The following is a 19,873-nucleotide window of genomic DNA, read 5'->3' on the forward strand; positions in this document are numbered from 1 at the left end:
AACTTCTTATAAATAACACTTTATTAATAACAATCAACACTATCAACGGAGAGATGAGCAGTGGCACAAGTGAGAAATAGTCGAGGAAGGCAGAGGTGGAGGCACAGGGAAGGCCTAGTCAAGGCAAGTGAAGGCAGACACAGGGTCAAAGCAAAGTCAAGGCAGAATCGTAGCATCCCCAAGAGCAAGGTAGGTTCCAAAGTCCGATCAATTTAAGCTTTAGGTCGAACTGGAAAGCCCAGATATGGGTTGAATCATGGCAGCGGGGTTCAGGCCCTGAAGCAGTCAAAACAAGGGACAACCCATTTAAGCGCTGGGCCAGATTTAAAAGGTCAGGGCGTTGGGACCAGAGGCAAGACAAGGGCTGGTTCTGCTCCCTGCTCCATGACATTTACTCAGCTCCATATTGAACTGAGGTTATGACCTACTCCCACTGCAGTGATGTCTCGCAACTTTTACTCAGCTTTATGATGAACTGAGGCTGTGGTCTGCTCCAGCTGCAGTAATGCCTGGCTTCATGTCTTTCGTAAAACTTCAGTTCTAAAGCTATTTGCTAACTTATATTGTTTGTACAATGTTTTTTTTCTTTCTCTCTCTGTGCATTGGGTGCTTGACAGTTTTATTTTAAAGGGTTCTTTTGCGGTTTCATTGTTTTATGACTGCCTGTAAGGAGACAGATCTCAAGGTTGTATAATGTATAGCAACACTCACAAAATGCTGGAGGAGCTCAGCAGGTTAGGCAGCATCTATGGAAACGAGTACAGTCAACATTTCGGGCTGAGACCCTTCTTCAGGACTGAGAAGGAAGGGAGAAGATGCCAGAATAGAAAGGTGGCAGGAGGGGAAATAGGCTAGCTAGAAGATGATATGTGAAGCCATGTTGGGGGGGTGGGGGTGGGGGACAGAGTCAAGCGCTGGAGGAGAAAGAATCTGATAGGAGGAGAGTGGACAATAGGAGAAAGGGTAGAAGGAGGGGACTCAGAGGGAAGTAACAGGCAGGTGAGAAGTGAAAGGTCAGAGTGGGGAATAGAGGAAGGAGGGGAGCCGAAATTGATATTCATGCCATCAGGTTGGAGGGCACCCACACGGAATATAAGGTGTTGCTCCTCCACCCTAAGGGTGGCCTCATCTTGGCACAAGAGGGCCCCATCATGAAGGCCTCAGAGCCTTCTGCTTCTTTCTTGACAAAAGACCCAACCAATCCCTCTCCACTACCACCTTCCTCCATCTGGCAGAACTGGTACTCACCCTAAACAAATTTTCCTTCAGCTCCTCCCACTTCTTCCAAACCTGGGCAGTGGCCACAGGCACTCACATGGGCCCAAGCTTTGCATGCCTCTTTCGGCTATTTAGAACAGTCTATATTCGAAGTCTTCCCCCGTTATACTCTCCAATTCTTCCTCCACTATACTGATGACTGCATTGGCACTGCTTCATGCACACATGCTGAACTAGTCAATTTTATCAACTTTGTTTCTAACTTCCACCATGCCCTTAAATTCAATTGGTCCATCTCTGACACCTCTCTCCCCTTTCTTGATCTCTCTGCTTCCACCTCTGGAGACAAATTATCAACCGAAATCTTTTATAAACCTACTGATTCCTATCGTTATCTTGACTATACTTCTTGACTATACTATCTCCTGTAAAAACGCTATTCCCTTTTCTCACTTTCTTTGCCACTGCAGTGTTTGTTCCCAGGATGTGATTTTCCATTCCAGGACATGAGAGAGATCCTCCTCCTTTAAAGAATGGGGTTTCCCTCCCTCTACTATTGATGGTATCCTCACCCACATCTCCTCCATTTCCAGTACATCTGCACTTACCCCAACTTCTCACCATTGTAAAAGTGATAAGAGCCTCTCTTGTCCTTGCTACCACCCCATCAGCCTCCACATCCAGCACATCCTCTGCAACTTCCACCATCTCCAAAGGGATCCTACCACTAAGCACATCTTTACCCATCTCTGCTTTCCACAGGGATCACTCCCTGTGCAATTCCCTTGTCCATTCACCCCTTTCCACTAATCTCCCTCAAAGCACTTATCCCTGCAAGTGGCCTAATTGCTACACCTGCCCATACAACTCCTCCCTCACCTTCATTCAGGGCCCCAAACATTTGTTCCAGATGAGGCAACACTTCACCTGCGAATCTGCAGGGATCGCCTACTGAGTCTGGTGCTCCCAATGTGGCCTCCTCTACATTGATGAGACCCGTCGTAAATTGGGGGATGACCGCTTCACTGAGCACCTCTACACCATCTGCCATAAGCGGGACTTCCTGGTGGCCAAGCGTTTTAATTCCGATGTGTGCCAAGACGAGGACACCCTCAGGGTAGAGAACACCTTATATTCTGTCTAGGTACCCTCCAACCTGCTGGCATGAATATCTATTTCTCCTTCCGGTGAACAAACTCACCTCCACCCCCCCATTCCCCTTTCTAACCTTTCACTTCTTCTCACCTACCTATGACTCCCCCTGGTTCCCCTCCTCCTTCCCTTTCTCCTATTGTCCACTCTCCTGTCCTATCAGATTCTTTCTTCTCCAACCCTGGCCCTTTCCCACCCACCTGGCTTCCCCTATCACCTTCTAGCTAGCCTCTTTCCCATCCCCGCACCTTCTTATCCCGGTATCTTCTCCCATCCTTCTCAGTCCTAAAGAAAGGTCTCAGCCCAAAAACATCAACTGTTTACTCTTTTCCATAAATGCTGCCTGACATGCTGAGCTTCTCTTGCATTTTGTGTGTGTCGTTTGGATTTCCAACATCTGCAGACCTTCTCATGTTTGGGTATAATGTATACATACTTTGATAATAAAAGTATTTTGAACTTTGAAATATATCCAATGATTTTGTCTTCAGGGCCATCTGTCGCAATGAATTCCACTGATTCACCACTCTCCGGCTAAAGAAATTCATCATCAGGCTGTGCCCTCTAGTCCTACATCTTCTCCAGATCCCTATTTCTATTCCTGAGTAAATTTATAATAGGCCAGACCATTCTGAAATCAGCCTGCTACCCAGACTCATCACTTATGGTCTGCACCTGCCCACACATACATTCTAAAAAATGTAGAGGGTGACTGCGCAGACCACCACACCTAGAAAGGCAGATCAGGCAGTGGGCAGCATGGAAGATTCGGGTATTTCTGACAGCCTTTGATATCATGTTATTTAACAAAAGGTTTTTCAAAGTTTCTAGTATTAAAAATTCACTAGCTTTGAGTCAGCACATTTGGCAAGTACCAATATCACTTATTACACATGTTTTAAGAAGAATTTCAGAGTTGTATATTTTGATAATAAATGAACCTTTGAACTTTTAGAAAAGATTCAATTCCTCACTGCTACATTCAGAAGTTCCCACCTGGTTCAAAAGGAGAACAATTATACTAGTGCATAAGAAGAGCGGCGTGAGCTGCCTCAATGACTATTGTTCAGTAGCACTACTGTGATGAAATGCTTTGACAGGTTGGTCATGGCTAGAATCAACACCTGTCTCAGGAAGGACTTGGACCGACTGCAATTTGCCTATCGCCACAATAGGTCTACAGCAAATGCGATCTCAGTGACTCTCCACACAACCTTGGATCACATGGACAATGCAAATACCTATGTCAGGATGCCATTTATCAACTATGAACTTAGCACTTAACACCATCATTCCTACAGTCATGATCACAAAGCTACTGAACCTAAGCCTTTGTGTCTCCCTCTGCAACTGGATCCTCGAATTCCTAACTGGAAAACCACTTTATGTGCAGTTTGGAAATAACATCTCCACCTCACCGACAACCAACACTGGCACTCCACAGGGATGTATGCTTAGCCCACTGCTCCGCTCTCTTTATACCCATGACTGTGTAGCCAGGCTTTACTGATGTTCACCTGGTAATCACTTCCCATGACAGCTCAAGATCTAATGCTAGGCATGTAAATGACATGGCCCACCCATCACTGCCGACAAACTAACTAGGCATCGATGTTGGGATTTGGCCTGGGACAGTTTGGTCTGCTTAGCCTCCCAGTGCATTTGGATGAGTTTACACACACTATAGGTGCTCTGAAATGTCTCCTGTGGGTAATACAGTTCTCAAAAGTATGCAGGAAGGTAGGATCACTGTTACCCAGTAGACAATGAGTTTTCTTCCAGAATGGCACTTTAAGGTTTTAACACCTCAATTGATCAGCATCTGATTTCTCCTGAAAGATGCTACACTTCCTGAATGTGAGCAACAAAGCTATTATTTATTTTTTTTTTATTTTATTTAGAGATATAGCATGGAACCGGCCCTTCCAGTCCAACAAGCTGGACCCCCCAGCAACCCATCTATTTAACACTAGCCTAATCACAAGACAATTTACAACGACCAATTAACCTAACCATTACGCCTTTGAAATATGGGAGGAAACTGGAGCACCTGGACAAAACTCACGGGTTTTTGGGGAGAACATACAAACTCATTACTGACGGCACAGAAATGAACTCCAAACTCTGAGCTGTAATAACATCGCGCTAACGCTACACTACCGTAAGCACTTCACTGCAGGGTTTCAGGATTTCAGTAAGGATATCATTTGCTATTTCTGAGGTAGGATATGACTTTTTAAACTTTTTGTGGGTCAGAAACAAGGCTGGACTGAATAGGCTTCTGTGAGGTGGAGTTATGTGAGCTCATGTCAACTACAGAGGACATCAGTTCTCCAGTTAAAAACATCAGATAATTTTGTATTACATGCACAAATGCAAAAGAAATTAATATAACATGTGATTTCCAGATGTCTCCATTCCCGAGTCTTAAAGAAAAGTTAAAGTCAACGCACAAACAAAATCAAGAACAAAAATCTTACCTGAAGATGTGGGAAATAATTAAGTTAATACTCACATCAAGCTGTTCTTTGGTGGGCTCTGGTGAGCGATCTGGAATTTGTAAATCTTGAGGGTCATCAAATGGATCTTCCAGTATTACTGTATGGGTTATCCTAATATAAAATAGCAAATAACTTATGTAATGAACTCCATTAAATGAATGGGAATCAAGAATCTATTCTAAAACAAACTATTCATCGCATAGTAACACTCATTGCTTTTCATGATGGTGAAATGGTTTACAGAAAATAATTTTATGTCTTCAAGACAACAGGTTGAATCAAAGCAGGAAGTAGCTGAAGACTAATATAACTAAATGACAAATGCTTCACAAAACTGTCTATATCTTGTTTTAGAATGGAAAGATTTATTTTCAATAAAATTCAATAATCAATGTATGATGTTTCAACAAGTGATTAGCCTGGCCTTTAATTCTCTCAAGTGCCCACAGTTTGGAAAAAGAGCCCTGACCAGTGGATTCGGGTTAATTGGGCCATCAGTTAATCAGTGCAGCTGCTTATTTGGAACAACTCTGAAAGAAAAAAAACTCATTGAAAAAATAACCAGGATTCCCTCTGCTTATTTGGGACACTATGAAATATAACTGGGACAGGAGTCAGTAACCAGTTTCTTTCTTTTCTTTTTCAGTTTCTTGCCTGTGTGCGTGCGTGTGTGTGTGTGTCTGCGTGCGTCCATGATAATGTCTTTTTCATGGCTTTTACAAGGCGGGGGGGAGGGAGGGAGAGAGGGAGAGAGGGAGAGAGAGAGAGAGAGAGAGAGAGAGAGAGAGAGAGACACACACACACACACACACACACACACACACACACACACTATGTGGCACCCCACTCCTCACAGAGACATTTTCGCAGTATTTTCTCTTTATTTTACGAGGTTGAGTTGCAATCTCGACACTCAACCGGGCACAGATGGAAAGCGTACTCGGGAGCAGACCCAACTGGTTTCAAACCCGGGAACCTTCGCTTCCAGGTCCGGCGCCGATGTCATTGCGCCACCAGCCGGCTCACCAACCAGTTTCTAACTAGTGTCGGTCATATGCACTTGTGTGGTCATTAGTTACTACACCTCACTTAGAGTGAACAGTTTTTAAATAGCGCCATCCATTTGGGCCAATTCAAAAAGTAGAGATTATTGATCATTTTGTTTTTATTTTGACTTCAAAAAATTGCCAAAGAAGAAGGGTTAACTGTTTACAGGCAGAACTCTTAACAGATATATGCACAAATGAAAAGTGGGAGTGTTTGAGGAAGGAAGTAATTTAATGGAAGAATCAGACATTCCTATGAAGTGTTAAAAAGCTCTCCTTGATTAATTGAACAATTTTGGTCAGAGAAGAAGTGAGAGGTAATACATAACTAATGAAATACAAATACTAGTAAAGATCCTAAAGACTTGTTTGAGACTTCTCTCCTCACAAGCAGCCACAAAACAAAGAAATCCAATCTAACCCTTTAAAAAAAGACTTAAAACACCCAAAGTGCAGGAAAAAAACAAATCATGCAAACAATAAAAGTAAGCAAATAACATTTTGAACTGAAGTTCACATTAGTGAGTCTATAGCCATGAAGCCAGTCTTCACTGCAGCCAGTCCAGGAGCCTGTTAGTTGCAGGGCACAGCCTACATTCAGTACATAAATGAGTAAACTTTGCTGAGCAGTGAGCTCAACAACAATGTCCTGCCCTCTGGCCCTGACACCCTTACCCTGACCTTTTCAATCTGGCCCAGTGCTTAAATCAGCCAAACCTTGGGTTGTTCCTTGCCTGCCGCATCAAATTGCCTCCAAGTCTGCTCCGGCAATGGCCAAACATTGTCTCATTCCCTGCTCTCAGGACTGAGCCGCGCTGCCTCAATTCAGCCTGTAACTGCCACTCTGCAACCAGCCTGCACCTTGAGACTTCAGTTCACACTGCAAAAATGCCAGATCGTACAGGCAGTTCAAAAGCTCAACTTTGAAAGGCAAGTCACAGGCTACTGATTGCCGTGACAGTATCCAAGAAAAAGTGTGATTAACACAGTAATTTATAGTGTTGTTTGTTTTGTATGTTACCAGCAAATTATCGCTGTGCTTCACCGGAGCCCTTTTAAGACATCTACTGTTAAAATAAGTTAGCGAATGAGTGGAGCATTTCCACTGAGAATGTTCCAATGTTTTTAATAAAGTATCCAAGTCATTCCTACTTGAGGGATTGTATTTGTTTAGATCCCGAGTTCGAATCCAGCCAGCTCCCTTGCACGCTTTCCATTCATTCCACATTTGTATTCGTTCTAAGTAAAGACCAACTATCTCAACTTCGGTCTCCCATATCTTCCAGTCCTGAAGTTGTAGGGCACTGAAATAGGTTCTTTGGCTCACCATGTCTATGTCAACATTTTTGCCCATAAACAGCAATGCCATTTGTCCATATTAAGTCCACATTCTTCTATTCCTTGACTATTCAAGTGTCTAAATGTCTCTTAAACAGAGTGACTGCAACCCTAGCAGTGAGTTTCACTACCAACCACAGACTGCATACAAAAACCATCTCCTTAAATCTCCTTTAAAACTCCTTCCTCAATTTAAACATATGCCCTCTTGTTTTTGATACTTTTGATACTGCTACCATAGAAAAAAGATTCCATCCATCCTATCTACGCCTCTAGTTATATATACCGCTATCAGGTCACCCCCTCAGGCCCCTTTGCTCCTGGAAAAGCTAGCACAGCCCATCCAATCCAGATAACAACCTCAGGAATTGTTTCTTGCTTCTCTCCAACACAACCACATCCTTCCTATTATGTAGTGCAATGCAAGCAGTATTGTAAGTATTGTAGGAAAGGCAGATGAGCTCAGTGCATGCATCAACACATGGAATTATGATGTTGTAGCAATTGGTGAGACTTGGCTGCAGGAGGGCAGCACTGGCAGCTCGACATTCCAGGATTCCGTTGTTCTAGATGCAATAGAGCAGGAGAGATTAAAGGGGAAGGGGTGGCATTACTAGTCAGATAAAATGTCACAGGAGTGCTGAGTCAGGACTGACTGGAGAATTTGTCTAGTGAGGTTTTGTGGGTAGAACTGAGGAATAAGAAAGCTTTAACTACATCAACAGGACTATATTATAGACTACCCAACAGTCTGTGGGATTTAGAGGAACAAATTTGTGGAGAGATTGCAGACGGTTGCAAGAAACATAAGGTTGTTATTGTAGATGATTTTAACTTTCCACATATTGACTGGGACTCCTATACTATAAAAGGATTAGATTGGATAGTGTTTGTCAAATGTGTTCAGAAAAGTTTCCTTAATCAGTACATAGAAATCCCAACGCAATTGTGTTTGATTCTTAATCCCCAATTAAGGAATGAGAAGGCAGGTGATAGAAGTTTTGCATAGGGGAAAATTTTGCACCTAATGATCATAATGCCATTAGTTTCTAGGTAATTATGAAAAAAAATAGGTCTGATCTCCGGCTTGAGATTCTAAATAGAAAAAGGCCAATTTTAATGATATCAGAAAGGATCTCGCAAACATGGATTGGGGCAGGCTGTTTTCTGGCAAAGGTGTACTTGGTAAGAGGAAGGTCTTCAAATGTGAAATTTTGAGAGTACAAACCTTGTATGTGCCTGTCAGAATAAAAGGTAAAGATAGTAAGGTGAAGGAGAATCCTAAGGGATTCTAAAGGTATGTTAAGAGCAAAAGGATTGCAAAGGACAAAATTGGTCCTCTGGAAGATCAGAATGGTAATCCACGCATGGAGCCAAAAGAGATGGGCGGAGATCTTAAATGGATTTTTTTGCATCTGTATTTACTCAGGAGATGGACACACATTCTACAGAAGCGAGGCAAAGCAGCAGTGATGTCATAGACCCTATACAGACTAGAGGAGGTGTTTGCTGTCCTGAGGCAAATTAAGGTGGATAAGTCCTCGGGGCTGACAAGGTGTTCCCTCGGACCCTGTGGGAGGCAAGTGCAGAAATTGCAGAGGCCCAAGTCGAGATATTTAAATCATCCCTAACGACAGGTGAAGTACTGGAGGATTGGAGGATAGAAAATGTTGGTCCTCTGATTAAGCAAGGCTCTAAAAATAAACCAGGAAATTGTAGACCGATCAGCCTGACGTAGGTAGTGGGAAAGTTATTGCAAGGTGTTCTAAGGATTGGATTGATGAGCATTTGGATAGACAAGACCTGATTAGGGATAGTTAGCATGGCTTTGTGCATAGTAGATCACACCTAACCAACCTTATAGAGTTTTTTGAGGAAGTTACCAGGAGAGCAAAGCAGTAGATGTTGTCTACATGGAGTTCAGCAAGCAATTTGACAAGGTCCCACATGGGAGGTTGGTCAGGAAGGTTCAGTCGTTTGGCAGTCAAAATGAGATAGTAAATTGCATTACACATTGGCTTTGTGGGAGAAACTAGAGAGTGGTAATAGATGGTTGCCTCTGACTGGAGGCCTGTGATTAATGGAGTGCCACATGGATCAGTGCTGGGTCCGTTGTTGTTTGTCATCTGTATCAACAATCTGGATGATAATGTGGTTAACTAGTCCAGCAAATTTACAAGTGACACCAATATTACGGTGTAATGGACAGAGAAGACGACCATCAGAGCTTGCAGCAAGATCTGGACCAGCTGGAAAAAACTAACTGAAAATTGAACTTAATGCAGACAAATGCAGGGTTTTGCACTTCAGTAGGTCTAACCAGTGAACAGTAGGGCACTGAAGAGTACAGTAAAGCAAAGGGATTTGGAAATACATGTCCATAATTCGTTGAAAGTGGCGTCACAAGTAGATAGGGTCGTTAAGAAAGTGACTGAATACAGGAAACGGGAAGTTGTAGAAGACATTGTTGAGGCCTAATTTGGATAATCGTGTGTAGTTTTGGTCATCTACCTACAGAAAAGATGTAAATAAGAGAACAGAGAAAATTAACAAGGATGTTGCCGGGACTTGAGAAACTGAATTATAAGGGAAGTCTGAATAGATTAGGACTTTATCAAAGCTCCTTTCAATCTTCTACATTCCAAGGAATAGAGGTATACAAAATTATGAGGCGTATAGACAGGATAAATGCAAGCAGGCTTTTTCTACTGAGATTGAGTGGGACTAAGGGCTAAGGGTGAAAGCTAAAATGTTTAAGGGGAACATGAGGAAAAACTTCTTCACTCATGAGAGTGGAATGAGCTGCCAACGTAAGTGGTGCACGTGAGCTTCATTTCAACATTGAGGGCCATGGTCCAGGTGCAGGTTGATGGGACCAAGCAGTTTAAATGGTTTAGCACAGACTAGATGGGCCAAATAGCCAGTTTCTGTGCTGTACTTTTCTATTTCTACGACTAGAACTGCATGCTTCAAGTATTAACTATATTTTGAAAAGTTACAACACAACATCCAACTTTACATTCTATGGCTCAACCTAAGAAGTCACTTAAGTCATAAACCATCTTCACCATCCTATTCCGCCTATGTTGTCACTTTCATGGAACAGTGAACTTGAACCCCCTTTTTCTGTTCATCAACGTTCCTTAGCATCCTACCCTTTACCGTACATGTCCTAGCCTATTTAACTTCTCAAAATACATCACTTCACACTTGTCAGGATTAAATTCCATTTGCCAGCTCTCCGCCCAACTTTCCATCTGATCAATATTCTGCATTCTTCAGAATTAAAACCACAGAGAACAAATAGCATAGAAAGAAACTTTAGAAATCAAAAAAACAAAAACAAAATCATCTTCTTTTAAAAAAAAGTTAAAGCAAATGCTACAAATAACCATTAAAGATTAATATCATTACATTCATACATTTTGGTAACATTATCTTTCATACCCAAAAGCTGTGGCATTTGTCAATTTCCATTTTTTTAAATTTGATAACTTTGCTACACAAACCTAATATCTTGATATGGACAGAAATCCTTGTCAACAAATGCTTCACTGATCTTCATTAGAACATCCATGCCTTCAGTCACCTCACCAAACACCGTATGTACACCATTGAGGTAATCCAAATTTTCTCCCACAGTAATTAAGAACTAGGTAAACAGAAGAGAGAGGATCAAAACAAGAAGATGAAAAGCTGCAAGTAAAAATTAGTTAACTGGAAAAGTGAAATAACTCAACCAGCAGATTAATTTCATTCTAAGTTTAACTAGTTCTCAGAAAGATAAATAATAAAAATACAAACATGGAGCAACTTTACCTTTCGAGTCTACTCTGCCATTCATCAAGACCATAGCTGACCTTCAATCTCCATGAAGGAAGATGTTGCGATCTCCACATCTCTTTATTTCTTGAACACTTAAAAATCCACCAATCCTTGTTCAAATATATGCAATGAATTAATCTCTGCAGCCCTCCAAGTTGAGAATTCCAAAGATTCGCCACCCTTGGAATTAAACTTTTCCTCATCTCAGAACTAAACATACTATCCATTATTCCGAGATGGTAAACTCTAATGTTTTATACTCCTCAAATGGGAGAGAAATCTGCCCTGCATTCACTCAACTGAGCTGTGCAGGAAATTATCACCTCTCATTCTCAACAGGTTTCCAACTCGATACATAATAGGCACTGGGCAATATTTTGCAACACACACAAAGTGCCGGAGGAACATAGGAGGTCAGGTAGCATCTGTGGTGAGGAATAAACAGTCAATGTTTCGAACCAAGACCCTTCCTCAGTTTCTAGTGAAGTTTTCTTTGAATTATCTGCTGCAACACTTCTCATGGGTAGAGAAAATGGAGTTGTGGCATGTCCATTTGGGTGAGGAAAGGAGCATGAACACAGTAAACAACTCTTATTTGTGGATGTGCATATATATTGTTTACTCAGAAGCGAAAAGAATTAATTTGATATTAAAAATGTGGTTTCATATAATGAAGATAATCTGCGATTCATTGAGGAAAAACTGGCAGTTTTTTAAGTTCACAGCAAATGTAACCTTCCTTTTCAAGGCTATTGACTAAGTACATGATTAATATTCAAACTCACAGCTATAATCATGTATGTATTTTATAAACCATTTTATAAACCCAATGCTGACTAAAAACTCAAAAGTAATAAATATCTCTAAATACATGGTGCCTAGAAAAAATGAGAAGCATCTTCATGAAACATGTAAGACTGTGACAGAATTTGAAAAGGCAAATGCTTTGAGGATGTTTTCCCTGATGGGGGAATGAATGAGAACTAAGGAAATAAGCTCTGGATAAAGGGATACCCACTTAAGATTAAGGCAAGAAAGAACTTTTCTCAGAAGGTTCTCTGTTTCAGAAAACTGTAGATGCTGAGTTATTAACTAAACTCCAAGCCAATAAAGATAAATTTTTGAACTATTGGGAAACTATCAAGGAAGTGAAGTTGCAATTAACAATTGAATCAGCCATGATCTCATGGAACAGTCATTGTGCTGTTGCTTTTATTCTGCTGTGCTATTGTTATTTGTGTTGTTCTGCTGAATACTGTGGGCATGTTATGTTAGCACCAGAATATAGGATAACACTTGTAGGCTGCCCCAATACATCCTTAGGCTGTTGGTTGTTTACCCAAGCTATATATATGTGCCCAAGTCTTTTGGACAGTACTGTACATGTGATAAATATATGGATCTGAACAGAGTGCTAACTTGATGAACTACGTGACTAGCCCTGCCCCTATTTCTTGTGTTCTTATCTATGTCAATATCATCTTCTTTTTCTATCTTGTACTCACTTAGCATCACTTTAAATGCTATTTCCTTTAATCAATCCTTCAGTGCATTGTTGCAAGTTCAACATTTTTCATCAGTTCAATATAAAAAGGTTGTTCCCAACATCATTTTGTCTACCCATCAAAATCTTTCATAATCATAAAGAGCTCCACTAGGTCTATCTCCCATCAACTCCCAAGACCTCTGTTTTTGAAATGGTTCTTCCCAATCTGGTGAATGCTTCCAGATAAGTACAAACTTTCAAATTTTGTACCACTATAGCAAATACTTGTTTCCACTAAATTCAGGGTCTCTGCTTTCTTCATTATCTGGAAATTGTGGTTTAAATGAGCTTTCAAACGTATCTTGATTGGCCGAGTAAATGAGCCAAGGAATGGCAAATAGAGTTTAATTTAAAATCAAGAGTTAATGCATTTTGGAAAGTCAAATCCAGGCAGGACTTTCACAGTGAAAGACAACACCCAAGAGAGTGTTGTAGATCAGAATGACCTTGGAGTAGAAGTATGTGGTTCCCTGAAAGCAGAGTCAGATGTAGCAAGGCATGCTGTCCTTCATCAGTCAGGGCACCGAATATAAAAGTTAGGAGGTCATGGTGTGGTTGTAGACATCATTTGTGAAGCTGCATTTGGAGAACTGTGTTCAGGTTTGGTCGCCCTGCTCTAGAAAAGATGTTATAAAACTATAAAATGTGCAGAAAAGATTTACAAGAATGCTAACACGAGCATCTGCAGATTTCCTCGTGTTGTCAACTGTACCTCTTCCTATAGATGCTGCCTGGCCAGCAGCGTTCGCCAGCAACTTTTATGTGTGTTGTTTACAAGGAAGCTGCCAAGATTTATGGGACTTAGTTACAAGGAGAGATTGGATAAACTAAGACAGAATTCCTTAGATCCTAGAAACTGAGAGGTGATTTTATAGAGGTGTATAAAATCACAAGTGGCATAGATACTGTGAATGAACTAGAGGGTATATGCTTATGGTCAGAGGGGACAGATTTAATGAGAACTTGAGAGGCAACTTTTCTTTTTATACACAAAAACAAAGTGCTTATGTGGAATGAACTGCCAGAAGAAGTGATTGAAGCAGATACAATAATATCTTCCAAAGACAGCTGGACAGGTACATGGAATGGAAAGGTTTAGAAAGTTATGGGCATGGGCTAAACACTGACAAATAGGACCAGCTTGGATGGGGCACCTTGGTTGGCATGGACCATTTGGGCTGAAGGGTCTATTTCTGTACTGTGCAACTCTATGAACGCCAACTTTCCTAACCTCTATTCTCACTGTACATTTGCCATATTGTTTGCTAGCTAGAATTGTTCGTTAGTTTCAGTTTTGTTCTTATTTTCTTATTGCGCCAACAAGTGCCATTATTTGCTAGTGTGCCCACACCTCTCAGCGAGATATTTTTCTATTGAGGGAGGAGCTAAGAAAGATGGCTCCAGCAGTTTTTGTAGACCCGGGCGACTTCTTCCAGTTCACACACACAACAGTTTATTCTTTTCTTATGCCTTTCTTTTATTTTCAAGTTGGCAGGGTTCTCTTGGAGTCCGTAATTTACAGCTACGCTCAAACTAGAGTTCTCAGCAAGTGGTGGATTTTTGGACAGGTCTGGCGTTTCACTATCTCTAGGAGCAGCCTGGAAGACGTACACCTGCGGGAAGCAGCCCTGTAGAAGTCCTAGTTCCTTGCCAAATTCACCGACCAAAGCATCGCGAGACACTGAAACATCCAGACAGAGACACAGAGGCACGGAGAGACTGTCAGAGATACTGAAGTGCTGGGTTATGGATCCAGATCAAGGTCTCTTTGGGGGCTTTTGCTTGCATGGTGAGGTGGGGGGGGGGGTGTCAGTGTTTTTGAATCTTTTTTTAAAAATTGGCATTGGTTTTTGTAACTTGTCATGTTTTTTTCCTAATTTTTTTGAAACCATCCTTTTTTCCTCAATGACAATTTTCCCCTCCAAATTTATTACTCTTTGTCTTACTTATGTTCTCCCAAGCTCTATTTTGAAATTAATTGCATCTAAAAGACTATTTTCTTTGTGTTTTCTTCTATTGAGGTATAGGAATAGTAGATACATGTACAATTTGCATGATGTAGTACTTTAACTGTTACGCCACTGTATCCCCTAATTACTCATCTGGCAACAAGGGCACATTACTAGAATAGCAGCCAGAGAGTGGTCTATTAATCCAGAGACATGATATTAAATTCCTCCAGCACACTTGCCCCATGGCAGCTGGAGAATTCCTCTTCCAGTTATTAAAATAGTTACTCTCAATAACAATAACCATGAAACAATGGATACATTTTAGAAATTCAGCTGGTTCTGCCTGGTCTTTCAATGAATGAAATATCCCTGCCTTATCTAGTCTGGCTCACTTTATGACTCTAGACCCACCAGTGTGAATGGCTCTTAAATACCTCCTTATGAGCAATTAAGGATGAACCATCAACATCAGGACTGACCTTAACATCTCTATCCCATGAACAAATAAATAAGAACAAAATTGTAGGCTTCAGTATCACAGAAAACTCCCAGTATAAAGCGCAGAATCAAATATCGCTGCGATGATTCTACGCTCTAGTATCAATTGTTTGGCAACAATAAAGTACAAACTATAAAGTACAAAGTATTTCCATCTCAAACAACAGGAATTCTGCAGATGCTGGAAATTCAAGCAACACACATCAAAGTTGCTGGTGAACGCAGCAGGCGTCGACTGCACCTCTTCCTACAGATGCTGCCTGGTCTGCTGCGTTCACCAGCAACTTTGATGTGTGTTGCAAGTATTTCCATCTACTAGCATTTTAATTTAATACTGTTCACATTTGATACTGGAACTATGAAGTGAGTTTTCAGAATCTACAACAAATACTGTTTTTCATAAATACAGTCAACCGGACATGAAAAGTATATTAATACTTATAATAAAAAATACATAAATAACTTGTGAACTTCATGAGAAAGAGAAGTAACATATAAATACATCTATTTATTATCTCTGTCATTTTTATGTATTGCTGTATATCTGATTGAAAGAAGCTACAGAAAATTGTTAGTCAGCTCCATCTTGGGTACTAGCCTCCGCAATATCCAAGACATTTTCGAGGCGCAGTGCCTCAGAAAGGCAACGTCTATTTTTAAGGACCCCCACCACCAGGACATACCCTCTTTTCATTGTTACCATCTTCCCTTCTGCCATTCGACTTCTAAATGGACATTGAACCCATGAACACTACCTGACTTTTTCTTTTATTCTTGTCTTTGCCCTATTTTTAGTTTAACTGTTTACTATACATATTTACTGTAAATGACTTTTTTCCTATATTATCATGTATTGCATTGTACTGCTGCCACTAAGTTAATATATTTCACAACATATGCCAGTGATATTAAACCTTATTTGGATATAATGGGTAACTGGAAGAGCAACCAAAGAATACTTCAATATGCTCAATTTCATTTAAAATGAATTAGTTTCTCAATAAATAACATTCCTCAAATTTGCAAATGTATCAAAACTATCTGTTAAATCCTCAGCATTACAATACTAAATACCACAATGTAAACAACTGTGTTTAAATATCGGTATTATTGATCTACCTGAGAACCATGCTGATCATTACCATTATTCACCATGGATACTGTTCCCTTTTTCTTGTGTTTTATTCGGGGCACCTTTTCTGCCTCAAAATATCGGGCCTGATCTCCATACAGTTTGCTGTGGAATATGAAAAGCAAATGGTTTACTGAAACTATCAAATAATTTCACTGTACTTGTTAGTATTCAGGTAGTGTATCCCCAGGGTGTCCTGGAAAGAAATTATCAATATTTTGGAATAAGGAAATTAGGTAGAGTAGAAGAAAATTTTCCAATGGAGAACACACTTGGGTCCAAAAAGTCTCATGATTGAGAGTGAAGCCACGTTAGTGTAGTGATGTTATTATTAATACTTTCGCTAGCAACATTAAACCCAGCTACATTCATGAAGCTTAAAACAAAAGGTATAATAATGGTCAGCAGAAAATGTTCAATGGAATGAAATAAAGAAATGCAATGATCAGCATCAAGAAACAAACACTGAATAAACAGCAAGCATCACAAATTATATTACTGAATTCCTGTTCCTAGGTTCAAGAAATTCAGTGTTCATCGGCCACCAAATTCTGCCTTGTTCTAACTGAAATAATGAGACACCCCACAATACAACAAAGTATTAGATTGACTGTGTAGCTGAGATAGGAAAGAATGCTACCATGTATCAAACTATGTTATCACTTAAATTTCTAAACCAATTACTGAAATGGTATGTACTTAATATCATGTCATTTATTAAGTTTCTAGTTAAAGACCCATATAATAATTTGTTCATAGATACAGTATAAATCAGGGGTCCCCAACCTTTTTCGCACTGCAGACCAGTTTCATATTGACAATATTCTTGCGGACCGGCCGACCGGGGGTGGGGGGGCGGGGCGCGGTTGCCAGCGGACAAGAGTAGCAGTCACATATGCTGGGTTTACCCCGAGAAAGACTACAATGACCATGAAGCCTTGCGCGGGCACCAGTGCGCATGCGTAACTTGCGCATGCGTGTACGATTTTTTTCTACAAATCGTTTTTGCCGATTCTGTTCGGGGGGGGGGGGTGTTAATCACGACCGGAATATAGATAATTAGCTAATACACTCAATTTCATTTCTAAAAGGGTTTATCTAACGAATTTAATATTTAACACACAGCGCATATTTTCCTCGCATGAATATAGTGAGGTCAATTATCAGGGGAGGACAGGGGAGCTTGAAGTAAATGTTGAATGAACTCCCAGTAGAAGTGGTAGAGGCAGGTTCGATATTATCACTTAAAGAAAAATTGGATAGGTATATGGACTAGAAAGGAATGGAGGGTTATGGGCTGAGTGCAGGTCGGTGGGACTAGGTGAGAATAGCGTTCAGCACGGACTAGAAGGGCAGAGATGGCCTGTTTCCGTGCTGTAATTGTTACATAGTCATATAAGTCAATAGCATCATAACATTTTAAGCATCTTTTGGATATTAAACACGCAGCACATATTTTCCCCGTATGAACATATAAAATCATTGCAACACACCAATATTGCTGAATCAGTGGGAGCCCTGGGCTTGTTTTCCTGTAACAACACGGTCCCATCGAGGGGTGACGAGAGACAGCGATACTCGAATGCGGCTCCTTATGTCCAGTCTATTCTGCAATTTAGTTTTCGTTGCATTCATTGCAGAGATACGTTGGAAATGGAAGCAACATTTTCAGTGCTTCTGTGGCTATCTCAGGATATTCAGCCTTGACTTTGATCCATAATGCCAGCAGAGATGTTACGTCGAACATGCTTTTCAGCCTGTCGTCATTTGCAAGCTTGAGGAGTTGATCTTCTTCCCGCGCTGAAATGGATGACGCGCGGGTAATGACCTCGCATGCGTAATAGCTCAACAGTGGGCGTGACAGGAAATGAAGAAAGGTGCAGCTGACTCCTATCGCCAAATCATATCGTTTCCTCGCAGCCCGGTGGTTGGGGACCGCTGGTATAAATTGATGATGGGTGGTTAGTAAGTTTCCAGATGATGCAAAGATTGGTGATTTTGTGGATCGCACAGAAGATGGGCAAAGAATGCAACGGGATATAGACCAGTTCCAGATATGGGTGGAGAAATGGCAGATGGAGTTTAACCCGGCCCAATGTGAAGCGTTGCACCTTGGTAGGTCAAACGCAAAGAGACAGTACACTACTAACAGCAAGATCCTTAACAGTGTTGATGAGCAGAAGGATCTTGAGATCACAGTTCATAGCCCCCTTAAATGGCTACACAGATTGATAGGATGGTTAGGAAGGCATATGGCACACACGCATGACTGCATTAATTCAGGCACTGACTTCAAAAGTCAGGGAGTTATGCTACAGCTTTATAAAATTCTAGTTGGGCCACATCTGGAGTTTTGCATATAGTTCTGGTCACCCCATTATAGGAAGGATGTTGAGGACTTGAAGAGGGAGCCGGGAGATTTACCAGGATGTTGCCTGGATTAGACAGCATGTGCTATATTAACAGGTTGGACAAACTTAGGTCATTTTTCCTGGAGCAGTGGATGCTGAGGGAAGATCTGATAGAGGGTTTTAAGAATATGATAGGCCGAGATAGAGTAGACAGACAATATCTTTTTTCAAGGGTTGAAAAATCTAATACTAGGGGGCATACATTTAAGGGGGGGGGCAAGATTTTCTACACAGAGAGTGGTGGGTGCCTGGAATGCACTGCCTGGGTGGTGATAGAGACAGAAAAGTGAGAGAATTAAGAGATGTTTAGATAGGCACATGAATGTGAGGAAATGTATATGAATATTGTGTAGGCAGAAGAGATTTAGTTGACCATTTGATTACTAATTTCATTGGTTCAACACAACATTGTAGCCAAAGGGTCTGTTCCTGCTTTGTACTGATCTATGTTCTAAATTATTGAATTTTAAAGTATAAGGTATTTATAAATTCGCAGATCATCCTGCTTGTAAGATCTTAAGTAGCCATGAGACTGTGTAGAAGAGTGAGATAGACCAGTTGGCTGAATGTTGTCACAATAACCTCATACTCAATGTCAGCAAGACCAACGAATTGTTGACTTCAAAAAGGGGAAGTCAGAAGAACATGCACCAGTCCTCAGAGAGGGATCACTGTTAGAAAGACTGAATAACTTGGCTATCAACATCTCTGAAGATTTGCCTTGAGCTCAACACATTGAAGCAATCATAAAGACTATACTGGTGAGATACAGTGACATTTTGCAGACAGCTAACAAAACAGTTAACCATACTTTTTCCTGGATTACGATTATTGCAATCTGCAGCCTCTAATTTCCCTTTGGGAGTTGTGCTTTCGAACTATCTATACAACCTGTCATTTTTGAGGCATCCTGAAGGATTCAGTGAACTGACTTTGGCCATTGCTAGAGCAGACCTGGGACCAGATTGAAACTTCAGGCTGGATTGAAGCAGTGGCGCAGTGGCCAAAGAGTGAAAAACAAACCAATGTTCAGCCAATTTAAGTGCTGAACCACAGTAAAATGATTAAGGTGTTGAGGCCAAGTAGTTCAATTCACTACTCAGTGAAACTTTACTCACCTCAGTGTTGAACTGACTCTAGCTGAGGGCTGCAGCTGACTCCATGGTTGTGACTCATTTTCAGGGACTCTGCAGTTCATGTTCTGCGTATTATGTTTACTTTTTTATTGCTTGCATGATTTGTTCATTTTTCACA

General features: G+C 40.9%; 1 protein-coding gene across 2 annotated transcripts in view; it reads right to left on the bottom strand.

Moving 5' to 3' along the window:
- Window positions 1-19,873, bottom strand: part of ppil4 (peptidylprolyl isomerase (cyclophilin)-like 4) — a 70,676-nt gene that overhangs the window by 35,083 nt on the left and 15,720 nt on the right. For both annotated transcript variants that reach the window (XM_072250761.1, XM_072250762.1), the window contains 3 exons: window positions 16,196-16,313; window positions 10,765-10,907; window positions 4,886-4,982 (listed from right to left, as the gene is read on the bottom strand). In XM_072250761.1, coding sequence (XP_072106862.1) covers window positions 4,886-4,982; window positions 10,765-10,907; window positions 16,196-16,313 — 358 coding nt within the window. The remainder of the gene's footprint in view (window positions 1-4,885; window positions 4,983-10,764; window positions 10,908-16,195; window positions 16,314-19,873) is intronic.

This window comes from Mobula birostris, chromosome 2, assembly GCF_030028105.1.
Source record: "Mobula birostris isolate sMobBir1 chromosome 2, sMobBir1.hap1, whole genome shotgun sequence".
NCBI classification, from domain to species: domain Eukaryota; kingdom Metazoa; phylum Chordata; class Chondrichthyes; order Myliobatiformes; family Myliobatidae; genus Mobula; species Mobula birostris.